The following is a 19,596-nucleotide window of genomic DNA, read 5'->3' as shown; positions in this document are numbered from 1 at the left end:
AAGTTGCTGTCGATTTCCATCACCTGGATCTACCGTTTGATTTGATCATCCATTTAGATCGTAAATGAGGAAATCAATAAATAGGCTTAATCTGTGGGAGGCAGATTTGGTCTAAAGTCTTCAATTTAGTTGAAGCAACTCTTAGTTGGTGCGAGACCGTCTAAGGGAATCAATTGTGCAGAGTCCTGTTGGGATTCAAGAGGCGTAAGGAGCGCGATTGTATCTGAATCAGTGGGAGACTGAGTTCGGGCTCAACTATATTCTAGACCGAAGTTAATTGGTAGTAGGCTAGTGTCTGTAACGGATAAATACAGTTTGGTGTTCAATTTGGACTTGGTCTCGGGGTTTTTCTGCATTTGCGGTTTCCTCGTTAACAAAACGTATGGTATCTGTGTTATTTCTTTTTCCGCATTATATTGTTTATCTTTATAATTGAAATATCACAGGCTATGCGTTGATCAATCACAGTAGCTAGGTGCAACCTTGTTAGTTGGAAAAGACTTGATTGATCCTTGGACATTGGTCTTTGGTTCCGTCCAAGAACTCTTTTTGTAGTTAGGTTCACAGATTTAATTCTCTAAACGTCTAACAACGAGAGAGGGAGAGGGATATAACTCTAGGCACTTTCCTTGATTGATTTTTTACTCTCTGAGTTGTGTTGAGTTTGTCCATACAGATTGCCTAAGAAAAAGTTGGTGGTGTATTTTGGTACCCCCGGTGTTTTCAGGACCGATCATGTATGAAGTTTAATTAGGGTTTTGCATTTTCGATATGTTTGGTGATCTTCGGGTTCGTACAAACATCGAGATATACAAGAATTGAACTTGGAATGCTCACCTAATATCGATATAGTGATTTGAAAAACATGCATTAAACTCTTATTACTTAATGTTCAATTATTTTCCTTGATTCTAAAGGCGAGATCCCAAAACCGAAATTTAAATATCTTTTAGATATTTGAAAATATATGCATACCATATCTCAGATGTTTGCAAATCTAGTTGCTATATTAGTAAAATATATGCATGCATGCTAGCTAATAATAGTTGTCAACCAAGAGCGATTTCGGTACATTGTTTGAAATACAGTTGGATTTTGTCAAAACCAGAAATATACATTTATTGTATATCTTAAGGATTTTCGGATTTGTAATTCCTTTCCTTATACTCAATCCTTGGTCACAACATTATAATAGTGGAGCTTGTATTCTTACAAATTCATCACTTGATATACTGCCTAACCGTTTGTGTGGGAAGCCAACTCGTTGATAGAGGAGAATAATCTAATTAATTAGGTGAAATCTCTTGGGTTGATATTATTTAAAGTTTTCATTGGGATCAAGAAGATTTTAGTAGTACCATTGGTAGGAAACTAAATTGTATTGTTATTTAGTTTTTATTTATTGATTTGATTAACTAACGGTGTAGTTATCCTTGATAGATCTGACTTGATTATTCCATGGTCATTCTCTTATCATATAAGGCCATTCAAGTTTGTTTGAGGATTGAATATATTAAATCTAGTGATTCGAGATCAGAAGATAGAACTTTTGGTCAATCAACGTTAATAGACTCCATTTTGTATGTGTTGATCATTAGTAGTGAAAAAGCGGGGGTACAACAACCACACCCAACAATTCGATTAGCAATATGTATGGAAAAACTCCAATATACTTTCTAGAGAATCAACTAGACAGTCAGACTCAATCTAGATAAAAGTATATCAAAGAGTTTATATCTCAATCTCTCGATTTGATCTTTACTCAAGCAAATAGAAATCTGCGAGTCTTTATCAAAAAGAGATAACTTGGATGGTACCAAAGACCAATATCCAAGTGTCAATCAATTTAAATCAACAACCAAAAGGTCGGATATTCTAATTGATTGAACAACGCACAACCTGTGATATTTCAATTATATAAACAAATATAATGCGGAATAGAAATAACACAGACACCAGAATTTTGTTAACGAGGAAACCGCAAATGCAGAAAAACCCCAGGACCTAGTCCAGATTGAACACACACTGTATTAATCCGCTACAGACACTAGCCTACTCCAAATTAACTTTGGTCTGGACTGTAGTTGAACCCCAATCAATCTCACACTGATCCAAGGTACAGTTATGCTCCTATGCCTCTGATCCCAGCAGGATGCTACGTACTTGATTCCCTTAGCTGATCTCACCCACAACTAAGAGTTGCTACGACCCAAATTCGAAGACTTTAATAAAAAAATTTGTATCACACAGAAAAGTCTACGGTAATAGATAAATCCGTCTCCCATGAATATACCTACGAGTTCTGTTCCGTCTTTTGATAAATCAAGGTGAACATGAACCAATCAATAAACCGGTATTATATTCCCGTAGAACAACCTAGTATTGTTGATCACCTCACAATAATCTTAGTCGACGCAACGAAAAAAGATATTGTGGAATCACAAACGATGAGACGAAGTGTTTGTGATTAATTTTCTATCTTGCCTATCGGAGATATAAAATCTCAAGCCAATTATTTCAATTGTACTCGTACGATAGAAACAACAAGATCAGATCACAAAACTACAAGAAAAGTAGTATCGGTCTGGCTTCACAATTCCAATGAAGTCTTTAAGTCGTTAACCTGGTTTAGAAGAAGAAACCAAAGGTTAAAGGAGAATCGACTCTATCTATGCAACTAGTATCACACGTAAGGTGTGGGGATTAGGTTTCCCAGTTGCTAGAGTTCTCCCTTATATGGTTTTCAAATCAGGGTTTGCAATCAATGTTAGCTTGGTAACAAAGCATTCAATATTCACCGTTAGATGAAAACCTGATTAGATTTAAGCTAATATTTCTCAACCGTTGGATTGAAAACTTAGCTTGTTACACACAAATGAAATGTCCAATTTTGGGTTTACAAACCGTTCCCAAATATTAACATTTGTTTGTTCAACAATAGTTAACCAAATGGTTTGCCATATGATTACTTTCATATCAACCATATTCTTCTTCACCATAACTAGTTCAAATGACTCAAATGAACTAGTTAGAGAGTTGTTAAATTGCTTAGATCTTATGTAACTACACAAGACACAATCGAAGCAAAAACGGTTTGATTCACTCGAATCGGTTCATGAACTTTATAGCCACGGTTTGCAAAAGCATTCCTTAGTTTAACTAAACATGAGTTCAAGAACAACCGGTTTTAGATATAACCTGCTCAAGTTCGCGGACTGGGTTCGCGGACTTAAGCTCATGGAAGGAGTTCACAAACTTCAGCAGAAATTCTCGGGTCGAGAACTTCCGCCAGTTCGCGGACTTGGCTCACGCCACTTTCATTTCTCTTGATCAACAAAGTTCGCAAACTTTGGTTCAAGGAATAAGGACTTATACATATATGTGTTTCCACAACAATGCTTATATCCTACCAATGGTTATGTAATCTAAACTCTCATTTCAATCATTAAAACATTCTCAGAGGACGAATATAGACGTTATTCACAGACCATTTTTCGTCAGAGCAATTTTCAAAGTGACTGAAACATAACATGACTTTCTTCACTAGGTAAAGATGAATTCGGCTAAAGCGAAAGCTTACCAACACATATTTCGAGAAATAGATAGGCGAGATAAACTCGGCTCGAAATAGCAAACGTGCATAATGAAAGTCTATATATCAAAACAACTTTTGTCTCAAGAGTAGGAGATAGAATAGATAGACTTTTGAGTGACAGATAAGTTCAAGTCTCCATATACCTTTTAGTCGATGAAGTTCCACCAGTTCCTTGAGTAGTCCTTCGTCTTGTATGATGATTTCCATGGAGTTCTTGAGCTCAACTACACTTTCTATCCTAGTCCGAGACCTTTAACTATGTAGGCTAGAAATCAAGACTTATAGTTTTGATCACTAACATTGACAAACATGCTTGAGATAGCAACGCATGCGAGTTCGACCGAGCAATGCTCTAACAAGTAGGAATTAAGTTGTTTGTGCAGGTGATAACTTGAAGACTAAAGACTAGAAGATTTTTTATTTTTGGTATTCTTATCTCTTTGATACTTCGTGAATACTTGATTCTCTGGGATTCAATCAAGCATTTATTTTGATAGACATCAGACTTTTGGAAAGATCGAACAAAATATCTAGTTGTTTCTCCTTGTAGATTTGCTTGGATAGAGCTTGTTCCATGAGATAAAATAAATTTTAAAATCTTTATCTTGGTTTGATCTTTGACCAAAGAAGTTTATATTTAATAAACGAAAGAACCTTTATACTCAATGTTATCTTTGACCATTGCGGGGTTTAGGAGGTACACAGTGAGATGGCTACTGGAAAAGGTTAGTCCTTTACCATTTCAGGTTATGACCCAAATAAGATTAGAGAAGAGAAGTTTTCAGTAGATGAAGCAACTTAAGATAATGGATTGTATCTTGGATTCACGTGCGTATACTGGATTAGTTGTAGGCACAGGGATACTGAAGGAACTGAGTAACTAGGAGTAGTTTACTTGGTCTCAAATATACAATTTTATGGTAGTCAATCTGTATATCGGCTTAATTCTAAGAGTATCCAATACTAGACTAGGCACAAGGTTTTCGGCCTTACAGTTTTCCTCGTTAACAAAATATTGTGCGTTGTGTTATATTGTTTATCTGTATAATTAAAGTAAATACACTTCTACGTTAATTAAACTTGGTACAACAACCACACCCAATATTCGCTTAGCAATCTGTATGGACAAACTCCAATATACTCTCTAGAGAATCAACTAGACAGTTAGACTCAATCTAGATAAAAAGTATATCAAAGAGTTTATATCCCAATCTCTCGATTTGATATATACTCAAGCAAATAGAAATCTGCGAGTCATTATCAAATACTAGAGAAATAACTTGGATGGTACCAAAGACCAACATCCAAGTGTCAATCAATTTATATCAACAACCAAAAGGTCGGATATTCTAATTGATTGATCAACGCACAACCTGTGATATTTCAATTATATAACAAAATATAATGCGGAAAAGAAATAACACAGACACCAGAATTTTGTTAACGAGGAAACCGAAAATGCAGAAAAACCCCGAGACCTAGTCCAGATTGAACATACATTGTATTAAGCCGCTACAGACACTAGCCTGCTCCAAATTAACTTCGGTCTGGACTGTAGTTGAACCCCAATCAATCTCACACTGATCCAAGATACAGTTATGCTCCCACGTCTCTGATCCCAGCAGGATACTACGTACTTGATTCCCTTAGCTGATCTCACCCACAACTAAGAGTTTCTACGACCCAAAGTCGAAGACTTTAATAAACAAATCTGTATCACACAGAAAAGTCTACGGTAATAGATAAATCTGTCTCACACGAATATACCTACGAGTTTTGTTCCGTCTTTTGATAAATCAAGGTGAACAAGAACCAATTGATAAACCAGACTTATATTCCCGAAGAACAGCCTAGTATTATCAATCACCTCACAATAATCCTAATCGACGCAGCGAAAAAAGGTATTGTGGAATCACAAACGATGAGACGAAGTGTTTGTGATTTCTTTTATATCTTGCCTATCGGAGATATAAATCTCAAGCCAATTATTACAGTAGTACTCGTATGATAGAAACAGCAAGACCAGATCACACAACTACGAGAAATTAGTATCGGTCTAGCTTCACAATCCTAATGAAGTCTTTAAGTCGTTAACCTGGTTTAAAAGAAGAAACCAAAGGTTAAAGGAGAATTAACTCTAGCTTATCACAACTAGTATCACACAGAAGGTGTGGGGATTAGGTTTCCCAGTTGCTAGAGTTCTCCCTTATATAGTCTTTCAAATCAGGGTTTGCAATCAATGTTAGCTTGAAGCATTCAATATTCACCGTTAGATGAAAACCTGATTTAAATTCAAGCTAATATCTTTCAAGCGTTAGATCGAAAACTAGCTTGTTACACACAAATGAAATCCACGTTTCTAGGCTTGTGTAACCGTACCCAAACTTGTACATTTGTTGGTTCAATAATAGTCAACCAAATGTTTAGCCATATGATCACTTTCATATTAACCATATTCTTCTTCACCATAACTAGTTCAAGTGACTCATCTGAACTAGTTAGAGAGTTGTTCAATTGCAAGGAAATCTTATGTAACTACACAAGACACAATCGAATCAAAAACGATTTGATTCACTCGAATCGGTTCATGAACTATATAGCCACGGTTTGCAATTTGCATTCCTTAGTTTATATAAGAATAAGTTCACAAACATCATTTTTATATATAACCTACACAAGTTCGCGGACTGGATTCGCGGACTTAAGTTCCCGGACGGAGTTCACAAACTCCAGCAGAAATTCTCGGGACAAGAACTTCCGCCAGTTCGCGGACTTAGCTCACGCCACCATGCCGGTTCTCTTGATCAACAAAGTTCTCAAACTTCGGTTTCAAGGAATAAGAACGTATACATATATGTGTTTCCACAACAATGCTTATATCCTCCAATGGTTATATAATCTAAACTCTCATTTAAATCATTGGAACATTCTTAGAGGACGTTGATATTCTATAGTTGTTATTCATAAACTATTTTTCGTCAAAGTAAGAAATTTCCAAAGTGATTGAAACTTGTCATGACTTTCATCACTAGGTAAAGATGAACTTGATTAAACCGAAAGCTTACCAACACATATTTCGAGAAATAGATAGGCGACATAAACTCGGCTCGAAATAGAAAATGTGTATAATCTAAGTCTATATAGCAAAACGACTTTTATCTCAAGATAAGAGATAAATAAACTTTTGAGTGATAGATAAGTTCAAGTCTCCACATACATTTTAGTCTATGAAGATCCACCGGTTCCTTGAGTAGTCCTTCGTCTTTTATGATGATTGCCATGGAGTTCTTGAGCTCAACTACACTTTCTATCCTAGTCCGAGACCTTAGCTATAGTAGACTATAAATCAAGACTTATAGTTTTGATCACTAACATTGACAAACATGCTTGAGATATCAACGGATGCGAGTTCGACCGAGCAATGTCTAACAGACTGGTTCAGCGACGAACTTAAAATCTATATACTAAGTTACAACTTGTTGAAATATTCTTTTGGAAGTTATCGTCTCTGTAAGATTACACAAAGTATGTCTATAGTAGGTTGATACAAAAATATTGTGGTGTACTTGGTACCTTCGTCATTTCAGTTTATGTTTACGAAAAGTAAACTACTTGATCTCCAATGTTTTTTCGTTACAAACCAGTCAATCAAGTATAACAGAATTCAAACTAATTAATGTCTCTGTATCAAAGTCTTTAATCTTCGGAGTCCTCAAATTAACATTTGCAAAATAACTTGATTCATTTATTGATTGACACAAAAAACAAAGTCTGTTGATGTTGTCTAGAATAATTGATATATCCGTAGATTCTAAATCACTTGAATCCATATTGAAAAACCGGGGGTCTAACAACCATACCCAATATTTCGTTTAGGAAATCTGTATGGACTAACTCCAATATATTTCCAAGAGAATCAACTAGACAGTCAGACTCAATCAAGGAAAATACATCCAAGAGTTTTATATCAATTTCTCAAATCAATATGCAATCGAACAGATAGAAATCTGTGAGCCGGATTAATATGGGAAATAACTTGGATGGTACCAAAGACCAATATCCAAGTGTCAATCAATTTATATCAACAACCAAAGGTTGAATTATATAATTGATTGAACTATGCACAACCTGTGATATTTGAATCATATAAAAATATAATGCGAAAAAGAAATAACCCAGACACCAGAAATTTTGTTAACGAGGAAACCGCAAATGCTGAAAAACCCCAGGACCTAGTCCAGATTTGAACACCAGCCTACTACCAATTAACTTCGGACTGGAATGTAGTTGATCCCTAAACAATCTCACACTGATTAAGGTACAGTCGCGTTCCTTACGCCTCTTGAATCACGCCGGATTCTGCCCACTTGATTCCCTTAGCTGAACTCACCCACAACTAAGAGTTGCTATGACCCAAAGTCAAAGACTTGATAAACAAATCTGACTCACACAGAAAAGTCTATTGAATAGATAAATCAGTCTCCCACAGAAATACCTACGAGTTTTTATTCCGTCTTTTAATAAACAGGGTGAAAATGAACCAATTGATACACGTGACTTATATTCCCGAAGAACAACCTAGTAATATCAATCACCTCACAATGATCTTAATCGTATGGAAACGAAACACGATATTGTGGAATCACAAACGATGAGACGAATATGTTTGTGACTACTTTTTATCTTACCTATCGGACATTAAATCTCGAGCAAATCTTAGAGAAGATAGTACTCAACACGATAGAACAAAGTAAGATCAGAACACGCAACTTCAGAGAAAATAGTTGGGTCTGGCTTCAGAATCCCAATGAAGTCTTCAAGTCGTTAACCTATAATGGTTTCAGTAAAAACCTAGGTTAAAGGAGAATCGACTCTAGTCGCAACTAGTATCACACAGGAGGTGTGGGGATTAGGTTTCCCAATTGCTAGAGTTCTCCCTTATATAGTCTTCAAATCAGGGTTTGCAATCAATGTTACCTTGGTAACAAAGCATTCAATATTCACCGTTAGATGAAAACCTGATTAGAGTCAAGCTAATATCTTTCAACCGTTCGATCGAACTTAACTTGTTATACACAAATGAAATGTGGCTTCATTTAGGTATGAGTAACCGTACCCAACCGTGTGCACATAGTTGGCTCAACAATAGTTAATCGAAGTTAGCCATATGAATACTTTCATATCAACCTTGTTCATCTTAATCACAACTGTTCAAATGAATCAAATGAAACTAGTTATGGAGTTGTTCAATTGTTTATATTCTCATAGAAGTATATAAGATACAATTGAAGCAAAATCGATTTTGATTCACTTGAATCAATTCATGAACATTATATCCACGGTTTGCAAAAGATTGCATTCCTTAATATATAAATGCATTAATTCATGAACAAACCGATTTTAGAACTTAACCCACTCAAGTATACAAACGGGTACGCATACCTAAGTGGCCGGACATAGTTTGGGTTCGCCAGTATGCGAACGGGTACGCATACCTCCAGACTCAGTTGAATTCCCAGACTTGAAATTTACGCCGGTACGCATACGGCTATGCTAACTAAGTTCTCGGACTTTCAACTAACTAACCAGTACGCATACGGGTATGCATACTATGGTTCTCGGACTTTGAATAACTTGCAACAGTTAGCATACAAGTACGCATACTGTGCTATATTGAATCAATGGTTAATCGTTATAAACTCCATCTTAATCATTGAAACATTCTTGGAAGACGGGAATAACTGTCACACAAACTATTAACTTCAAATCAATTTTCAAGTGATCAATAGATCAATACGAAACATTCCGAGTCTACATCAAATGACTGTCTCACACAAATTATGCAAGATGTTACCAGGCGATTTTCACATGATCATCTTTTGACTTTTGTCAAGAACAAAGATGAACTTGGTTAAAACGAAAGCTTTTCAACAAATATTTCGAGAAATATGTAAGCGAGTTAAACTCAACTCGAAATATCAAATATGTATATTATAAAGTGTATACATCTATACGACTTTTGTCTCAATATGAGATAAAATAGAAATAGACTTCTAAGTGATAGATGAGTTCAAGTCTCCACATATCTTTTGTTGACGGAGTTCCACAAGCTCCCCTTAGTGGTTCTTCGTCTTCAATCAATGAACGCCGTGAAGTCTAATGCTCAACTATACATTCTATCCTAGTCCGAGACATAGCTATAAGTAGACTAGAAATCAAGACTTATAGTTTTGGAAACTAAACTTGACAACAATCTTGAGATAGCAACGCTTGCGAGTTCGACCGAGCAGTGCTCTAACACATATAATTCGATCTTCGAAGTTCTTGAGTGACCTTACTTCAGAAGAGAGGGACCTTAGAATAAACAAGAAGTTATCACATTAGAAAATTACCTGTTAGTCACAAAAAACCAAAAATCAAAAAAAAACTAAAATGAAATGTAGTTTCCCACGAATGACACATCTAGCGCTTCTTGATACAAAAGAAATCTCTAAATAAGTTAATCGCGTTTCTCGTGAAATTAATCTAAGGCTACTAACACTCGATAACAATTTCCACACAACTTGTTCTGGGATGAGTTTGTAAGAATACAACACTTCATTATAATGTTAGGACCAAGGCTTGTGATGACAACAAGACAAATCATTTCCGAAGTTAAAAGATACACACTAATGCACATACTCGAAATTAGATTTATCTTGATATACTTGGATTATATTAACACAAATAACTCATCTGTAATTGTGTTAGATAAATTATTATTTATAGATATAATCTAGAATATGTACCATAGTAATACTTGATATATTGTACTAGGATTACTATTATGTTTAGCTAGTTGCATATGCATGCACTTCGTTAAATAACCGAAGCATATGCACATGCTTTGTTAAATAATTAAACTAGTTATCTACAATCAACCGGAAAATAAAAGGACATAAACGCAAGTGCTAAGTACTACAAAATGAAAAAGTGATAGTATCTTTTGTTTTTTAAACGTAATAATAAATGAAGTCAATCTCAGAATTAAATATTTTCTAAAAGCATATTAAAAAAACTGAATAAGAATAAAGAGATATAAAGATGAAAATCAATAAAAACCAAAAGGTCCAAGAGAATAGCTCAGTGGTATCCCATCAATTCCAATAAGGAAGAAGTTAGAGGTTCGATTCCCGCCATAAAAGTTAGTAATAAATAGATTATTTATATAGTGGATTTGGCGGTGTTGGGCCTGGTAGTGGGGCCCATCCAACCGGCTGGGTTGGGGTAGAGGTCTGGATCCGGCTTTCGCGTATTAAATAAAAAAAACACAGAAGGAGGACAACAATATATAACATACACTTTCTCGGCGGATGGGTGCGACATTATATACTGATACTCTATGAGTTACACTATGTGAATTTGGTAAAAATCTTTACTTGCTCGCGGGTTGCTTCAATATTTATGATCTAGTATTAAATATACAAGACTGTTAAAGGGGGACCATTTTGTTTGTGGGTGTACCAATCCAAAGACAAATATTTTTTTATCCTATATACATATTGTTAGGCAAATCTAGTAATATATACATATTTTATCACAGCCAAACATATGTAATATACTCTCCATTTCTGGAAAAGTGCAGTGATAGCACTTTTTCATAAATATATTTACAAGGCATATATTTGTTAAATGGAAAACTTGCCCCAATCTTAAATCCAAGGCAAAACAAATACCGTATATATTTATCCATACAAAATATAAGAATTTGTTTCTTTAGTGGAAATGGTATAGAGAGTGGTCTAGTTCTCTTCCCGGAGTTTGGAAGCTCATTTGATCATTTCAGACAAGTACACTTGTACCATTTCCATGGCGATTCAATTTTTGTATTGGTTTGCCTTCTCGAATTTGATAGATTCGAGCCATGGTTCCATTTCCAACCACAAGGACCGGTTCATTCAAGTGCACGCCACTGAAATACTCCCTCAGTCCCACTATTAAGTGACTTATTCCAAGTTTGCACAATTTTTAAGGCAAGTAAGAGGAAAAATATTTTTAAGCACTTTTTACAAGTATACCCTTATGAATAATAAATAGTGAAATTTTGAAATGATTTATCTCTCGAACTACACTACGGATGTTTGCAAACTTTGTACCATGAAAAAACATTTTAAAACACCTACATAACGAATATAAACATGACTATCAAATTATGCATATTTCTTATAATTAATTAAAAGGATAATTTTAGAAATATCACTTGTTTATTGATATAAGTCACTTAATCGTGGGACTAAATCTAAAAGTAACTAGGTCACTTATTAGTGTTACGGAGGGAGGGAGTACAACAAAAAAATGAAAAAAGGACATGCCGCGTGGATCCAAAAGAAGATAGGAGTCGTGTATAGACTGACTGGTACAACCAAAAAGTTCTTCTTGTTCAAGTGGCAACTCTCTCTCTGTCTTCCGGTAAAACGTTTCAAAAATCCAAAGCCCCCACAAAAACCAAAAACCAATTCCCATCTCTCACTCACTGTTTTCATCAAAATTTAGATTCAATTCCCCCATTTTTCTCTCCCAATTACAGAGAATTAGAGTGAGAGAGACGAAGTTTTTGAGAGAGTGGAAATAAAGATAGGAAGAACTGGAGCCTTCACAGGAAACAACGACTCAGTCCTCATTGAAGGCACAACCGGGTAACGGAAAGATCCGGTACAGATCACCTTCATCTGTAGAACTAGAAGGTCAAAATTACTTACTGCAACAACAACAAGATCAACATCACAATAATCATAATAATCAAGTAGTAGATTCATTAGATCTAGATTCACAATTAGATAAAATGTTGAAAAGAACAAGACAAGAATCATTCTCAGATAAGATCCATAAATACAGAGGTGTTATTTTAATTGTGTCAATTCCTCTTCTTCTCATCACTTTTGTTCTCTTTCTTATGCCCCATTCCTCCTCTGATGCCCTCATTACTAATCGTTTCGTCACTCCTAACCATCGCGGTGGTAGTAGATCATATGCTGTCATCTTTGATGCTGGTAGTTCTGGTAGTAGAGTTCATGTTTACTGTTTTGATAGTGATTTGAATCTCGTCCCCATTGGTAAAGAACTCGAACTTTTCGTACAGGTAAATAACACCTCAATTTTTCATGTTTGAATGAAATGTCATGATTTACTTTGTTCTCGAATTTGGTTGAATGTGATTTTGTTTCGGATCCCTGGGTAACAATGTGGTTCTAATTTGAATTGGAGTCTTATGCTCTCACTTGTGAAATTCTTTCAGAAAAAACCGGGTTTGAGTGCATATGCCAGTGATCCTCGTGAAGCCGCAGAATCACTTCAGTCGCTACTTGAGCAAGCTGAGAAGGCTGTACCAAAAGAGCTTCGTAGTAAAACACCAGTTAGAGTTGGGGTAATGTTTGATTTTTCCTTGAAACGATTTACAAAACTGTCTCATCTTTTCCCCACATTATAGAATGTATCACTGTATAGTATACTGACATTGGATGATATTTGCAAAGGCGACAGCAGGTCTGAGGCAACTAGAAGGTGATGCGTCTGATAGGATTTTGCAGTCGGTAAGTGCATTCTTGTCTTATCATTGGAACTTTGTCATTTCACCTTGTTTTGAATACTCTCAAAATCTCAGTCATCAGAATCGTGTGCTTAGCTTACAGATCCTGGAAGGATTCACCATCCCAAAAGATTGATAACTAGTAACATTAAAATAACTCATATGGCAGGTGAGGGATTATCTTCAAGAGAAGAGTGCATTGAAATCACAACCTGATTGGGTCACAGTTCTAGATGGAACTCAGGAAGGTGCTTTTCAGTGGGTATGTTTTCAACATTTACTTCACTTGTGATTCCAATTTTCTTAGTTGTTGAAATTGAAATATCATATATAGCTCGTACATTTCATGTTCTTTTGGTCTTATATGGTCTACTTATCTAAATCCAATAAGCATTGGTAATTTGATGTCAAAGATGCTTTAGAAATAGAAGCAATAGTGATTTTGAGTTGTAACTATATAGTTAAGAGATAGCAAGTGACCCTCACAAAACGTAGAGTATAAGAGAGTTGCTCCTCAACTCACGTAGAAAAGATCGAGTGCATCCTAATATTTTTATCTGCACTAACTAAATGATTGCTTACATCTTTCTGATTCTAATGAAAACAACTACCAGTAGTTGCCTGGGGGCATGTATGAGATGTTCATTTTTCCAAAAGATTTGTTGTTCTCAGAACTATTTGAATAGGATGATTGGGTTATGCGAGTGACCACCACAATTATATAACTTCCATTTTTATTCCTCATCTTACTTTAGCATTAGATGAAAATCCTGTTCTTGTTCCACTATTTTTTGAACCTTTTCTAAACCATAATCAGTTCGCAGTATAAATCTACATCATAATATTTTGTTTCATAGGTCACCATAAACTATCTGCTTGGGAATCTAGGAAAGAAATACTCGAACACAGTTGGAGTCGTTGATCTTGGTGGTGGATCTGTTCAAATGGCTTATGCTATTTCAGAGAAAGATGCTGCAAAAGCTCCCAAATTATCAGATGGGGAGGATACATATGTGAAGGAACTGTTTCTTAAAGGAACCAAATATTACCTTTATGTTCACAGGTTTTATATCTTCCTATAATGATTTCACCGTTTCGCTGATTGTAAATTTGTCGTGGTCAGACTCTTGATCTCTTTGCTGGGGTTCTGAAACCATGGAAACACCTTATTTCTCCTATTGGGAACCGTCGTTTTAAGATGGCAACATGTTTGATTCAATTGTTGCAGCTACTTGCGTTATGGCTTATTAGCAGCTCGAGCTGAGATTCTGAAGGCAGCAGAGGGCTCTGGCAATCCGTGCATCTTGACTGGCTCTCGCGGTATGTATTTTCCATGCACGTCATTTCTTATGATGATTTTGGTTAATCGTTAGCTTTCCTATTCTCAATTTTGCAATGTATGTGATGGGCAGAGGGAATATCTTTACATTTTATGTGAGATGAAATAAGATGCACAGTCCCATCCTATGATTAGCTGAAATTACAGAAAACAATTTGTGCTCACAGTATCTTGTTTTGTCTGTCCACCTTATCCATGATGAGGTCCTTATTTGGACTCAGATTCACATTTGTTAGTCCACTTACCTGTGTTTGGATCTTCCTGTAAAGCCATATTCTGTTAAAGGTCTAAAGCCGCTTCCTATTGGTTTCACGTGGTGCACAATCTATGGGATTAAATATGCTTATATATACTAGAGTATAGGTGCTTCATTTTCTTCCCATTTCTTAGTTCCTTATTATTAAGCAGCCAGTTCTTTTCAAGCACTTGCAACCGTTGCATGAGAAATTTAAAAGAAAAGCATAGTAGCAGTTAGACTTTTTACTACTTGGTGAAGCAGCAACCTTTTATCTTTCTTTCGGTTTTCGACTGTTCCTCAATTAGTATCTTAGAAGAAGTTATGGTTTATTCTTCCCCAAGGTTCGTACAAATACGGTGGAGCAGAATTTGATGCATCGTCTACTTCTTCCGGTTCCAACATGAACAAGTGCAGGAGAGCAGCCTACAAGGCTCTCCAAGTTAATGAATCAACATGTACTCACATGAAGTGTACATTTGGTGGGATATGGAATGGTGGTGGCGGGGACGGACAAAAGAACCTCTTTGTTGCCTCATTTTTCTTCGACAGAGCAGCTGAGGTAACATTCCCCTGATCTGGATGCTCGATCCATTGCGTCTATTCAACTTGCTGATTCCTAAGACTATAATATTTTTCTTATACATCCTGACTAAATCATGTTCCCACATACAGGCCGGTTTTGTTAATTCCAACTTGCCGGTTGCTAAAGTCCGGCCCGTTGACTTTGAGGAAGCTGCTAAGCGTGCTTGTGAAACGAAACTGGAAGATGCCAAGACTACTTACCCTCGTGCTGAGGAGGGTAACTTGCCCTATATATGCATGGACCTTGTGTATCAGTTCACGTTGCTCGTTGATGGGTTTGGTATGTTAAAGTTCACAAACATGTAACCGTTCTAGTAGGTTCCTTGTTGCTCGTTGATGGGTTTGGTATGTTAAAGTTCACAAACATGTAACCGTTCTAGTAGGTTCCTTGATACACGTCAGAATGGCTACTGAACCTTTTTTTTCCTTTTCCCAAAACAGGTCTAGATCCATGGCAAGACATCACGTTGGTGAAGCAAGTGAAATATGGGAATTCTTTGGTGGAAGCTGCATGGCCTCTAGGGAGTGCTATTGAAGTTGCGTCAGCATCAAAATAAATAGATCCAGATTGATACTTAAGCTGCCTTTATTGTTCAGAATTTTTTGTGACAAGGACGACGTCAACATAAATCATGCTTGTGCAATGCTCTAAAATCTCAAGTTTGACTGGCAACACCGTTCCGGTTCATCTTCGCTCAGGTGCAATTGCACCTCCAGTAGATTTTTCTTTTTGGGTGTCTAATTTTGAGATATGGTAGAGGAGGGGAGTATGATTCATTATCCATTTGTAATTTAATTCTTACACAAAAATGTCATTTTTTTTTTAACTTCAGAGTAAATTTAGCATATTCTTTCTGGTAGGCAGAAAAAATGAAATGTTTCTACGTATCCATCTCAGTTAAAGAAGATTATTGATCGAGTTTTATTTCCATCGTACGAGTATTGACTTTATTTAGTCTTGGGAGCTAGGGGTACAAGAATTAGCCGTGGAGCATTTTACAGGTGGACAGGATTCTACTGTGCCTGTAAACCCTCCACATGTGACAACAGCTTGCACGGGTTCACCATGCCCAAGCTTCCTATGTCATTGTCCCCTAATATTTGACACCTAAGGTTGTGTTTGCTAGGATTTGATTCCGTGGAATTGGCCATCATTCTGTGGAAATAAATAACGTGTTTTTTGTCGTTTGAATCCTGAAATAAATAACGTGTTTTTCGTCGTTTGATTACAAAAAAAATTTCCATGAAATTGTGGACCAGTTACATGGTCTAAAATATATTTTTGACTTAATATGGAAAGTCTTTCCTTGGCTCCCCACTGATTCCATGAAATACATTTTTCATGGAATTGTCTCCTTTCTCTTATCAAACACAACCTAAAGTTATCCCAAATTATTCCAACTCCGGCACTAAACACTGTTAGCAATCAAACATGGTTGGGGAGTGATCAAATACTCCAGAAAATAGAAAATAGGTGACTAGACGTCCATCAACAATAATGAATTTCACTGATTGTGCTCTTTAACAAAAGTGCATTTCACTGATTGTGCTCAATAATAGATTGAAGCATTAAGATTATTTCGAACAAAAATAATTTGTTGAAGGAATCTCCTCCTTACCAAAATTTTGTTGTACAAAGTAGCGACATAAAAAGCAATGCGCCTTCAAGGTAGTAGCCAAATCAAGCAGTATCTTTTTTAAATAAATAACTGTATAAGAAGCAATTACTACTCCCACTACACGAGACTCCAGGGCTGAATTAGTCAGTCATCTCTACAAGTTATTTTCTTCCTTTATCAAGTTCCCTTGAGCAAGCCACCAACCTTGACAAGCCAAACGAAAAAATTACAAGAATTACACTCTTTACGGTGTTTGCCATTTACCAAAAAGTTCATCTTCAATTTGGCCACTTAACCGTTGGAATACCAAGAATATTTCTTTCTCCAAAAAATGAGAATGACCTGACACAGTAAATGTGTGAACCGTACTCTCTATTTCCACCCAACTAACTGCTCGTTCATTTTTCACTCGTCTCCTATTCATAAGTTCCCACACCTTCTCCAGAGATTCCAAAGTGCCAACTGAGGCATACAAATTTGCAAGCAATACAAAAGCGGCAGAGTCTTGAGGCTCCAACTCAAGTAGGTGTTTTACAGCTTTTCTTCCTAATTCTACATTTCTATGGACCTTACATGCTCTAAGGACGGAATTCGAAATTCTAGTGTTGGGCTTACATGGCATCTTCTGCAGCTGAGACTCGATATCAAGTCGTCCAGCACGACCTAAGAGATCAATTAACCATGCGTAGTGGTCTTGGTCGGCAACAATGTCGTAATCCACAGTCATAGCCTCGAAAATCTCGATTCCTATATCCAGGAGTCCTGAGTGACTGCATGCATTAAGAAGAACAACCAAGGTAGTTTTATCTGGTTTCACTCCTGCTTTCAACATGTCGAGAAACAAATCAATTGCCTCTTCCCCGATTCCATGCTGTGCTAAAGCTGATATCATTGTATTCCACAACACTGGCTCTTTTTTATTACGAGTAAGATAAAAAACCCTCCTAGCGATATCTAAACACCCGCATTTTGAGTACATTCAATGAGAGAGCAAACAACTACTGTATTGGGCACGAAATCCATTTGTATCAAACGAGTGTGGATTTGTTTACCGTAATTAAGTGAAGCAATACTCGCGCAAGCTCAGAGGCTACTACTGAAAACGAATTGATCTGGTCGAAAACCCCTCAAAGTCATCTCTTCAAATAGCTTAAGTGCTTCGTGCCCCTGACCATTCCGAACATAGGCCTCAATCAATACTGTCCACGATACTGGATTCGGCTCAGGCATCTGAGCAAACAATTCCCGAGCTGATTCAAGATCACCAGAGTTAGCATACCCAGAGACCATGGTGGTCCATGCAAGAACATCTTTTTCCATCATGCCATTAAACAATTTGAAGGCGTCTTTAATTAATCCACATTTTGCATAAGCATCAACCGTAGAGCTCAAGTACCATGTTTGATAGCAACCCAGCTACCAAAATCTGCGCATGAACCTGCTGAGTAAGACCCACATTTTCCAACTTCACACAAGTAATTAACACTCCAGCAAAACTGAAGTGGTCAAATTCAATCGAAGAACGACGCAAATGATCAAAGTAACTTAAAGCTTTACCATGGAAACCATTCTTTGCAAATGAAATAACCATCGTATTCCAAGACACGACATCCTTTTCTGGCATTTGATCAAACAGCCTCTCTGCTGGTTCAAGCAAACCAAGTTTAGCATAACCAGAAAGCATATTATTCCAAGAATATAAATTTCTAATATACATTTTGTCAAACACTTTACGAGCGCTTTTATAATCGCCACAGCAAGAGTACATATGGATCAAATGGTTTGATAACAATGCTGTGGGTCGCTTTCTTCCAGTGCCCAAATAAAGATGAACCCATTTCCCTTCTCTAAGTGATCTAGATTCCGCACAACATTGGAGAAGAAAAGCAACTGTTTGAGAGTCTAATCTGATGCCTTTTCTTGAGATAAAATCTATGGATTCTACGGCTTGTTTGAGATTGAGTTTGAATTTCCCTTGAGAGGCAAGATCAATTAACCGCTGAACGACACACAGTGGATGAGTTTTGGGTGAATTTTTCGGATTTAGATTTCGTTTCAGAACTTGATTTGCAGAAAATCTGATGGGCATTGGAAAAAGGTAAGACTTCTTCACACGTCTTCATCTAGTTTCAGCTGTTAAAAAATTTGCTCCTGTGAAGAATCACGATGAGCCGGATCGTTTCGGTACCACATCTAGATCTAGTTATACGTCAGTGTATAAACCGGTCCAACCCAGAAAATCTCTTTTTTTTTTCTTTCTTTTTCAAGATTTTGATTGTTGGAATAAAGAGGGCGGACTCACATTGTTATCCAGGCTAAATTGGGGTCTACTGTGATTATTTTGGACCTATAAATTACTTCATCTACCTAATAGGAAATGATAAGGGGCGTCTAAATTTGCCGAAACTACTAATTTACCCGCTAAAAAATATTAATACTACCAATTTATCCCCATTAACTATTAATAATAAAACTTAAAAACAAAATCAGATTTTCATTTCCACCCCCTCGTAAACCGATTCTTCTTCTTCTCCATCTTTTTTCATTTTTTGAAACCAAACCATCGTCGATTATCGACGATCCAAAAACGATTAATCGTTTTCTTCTTCTATAAAATGACGAAACAAACAAGAGTGAAGCATCCTACTAACAGAAATT

The 19,596-nt window shown here is 36.5% G+C and overlaps 1 protein-coding gene and 1 pseudogene across 2 annotated transcripts; one reads left to right on the top strand and one right to left on the bottom strand.

Moving 5' to 3' along the window:
- The first annotated feature begins 11,988 nt into the window (after window positions 1–11,988).
- On the top strand, window positions 11,989–16,248 carry LOC113357165 (probable apyrase 1). Of its 2 annotated transcripts, none has more exons than XM_026600461.1 (9): window positions 11,989–12,713; window positions 12,870–12,998; window positions 13,108–13,164; window positions 13,330–13,422; window positions 14,018–14,223; window positions 14,389–14,480; window positions 15,079–15,296; window positions 15,410–15,664; window positions 15,761–16,248. In XM_026600461.1, the coding sequence occupies exons 1-8, from the start codon at window positions 12,417–12,419 to the stop codon at window positions 15,623–15,625; spliced, it is 1,308 nt and encodes a 435-aa protein (XP_026456246.1). In that variant the 5' UTR covers window positions 11,989–12,416; the 3' UTR covers window positions 15,626–15,664; window positions 15,761–16,248. The 2 variants fall into 2 exon arrangements, with proteins under 2 accessions (XP_026456246.1, XP_026456245.1); XM_026600460.1 differs by having other exon boundaries at window positions 11,991–12,713; window positions 15,410–15,599; window positions 15,761–16,244.
- Window positions 16,249–16,866: 618 nt separating this feature from the next.
- On the bottom strand, window positions 16,867–19,158 carry LOC113357164 (annotated as a pseudogene).
- Window positions 19,159–19,596: the final 438 nt, after the last annotated feature.

Source organism: Papaver somniferum, chromosome 3, assembly GCF_003573695.1.
Source record: "Papaver somniferum cultivar HN1 chromosome 3, ASM357369v1, whole genome shotgun sequence".
NCBI classification, from domain to species: Eukaryota; Viridiplantae; Streptophyta; class Magnoliopsida; order Ranunculales; family Papaveraceae; genus Papaver; species Papaver somniferum.
This window is presented reverse-complemented; position numbering and strand designations above follow the sequence as displayed.

Excerpts from the sequence above, each read along its gene's own strand:
- LOC113357165 (XM_026600460.1), top strand. The coding sequence starts at position 12,417 with ATGTTGAAAAGAACAAGACAAGAATCATTCTCAGATAAGATCCATAAA. Across the intron at positions 14,224-14,388 it reads TATTACCTTTATGTTCACAG|CTACTTGCGTTATGGCTTAT; the intron begins GTTTTATATCTT and ends CAATTGTTGCAG. Across the intron at positions 14,481-15,078 it reads CATCTTGACTGGCTCTCGCG|GTTCGTACAAATACGGTGGA; the intron begins GTATGTATTTTC and ends TTCTTCCCCAAG.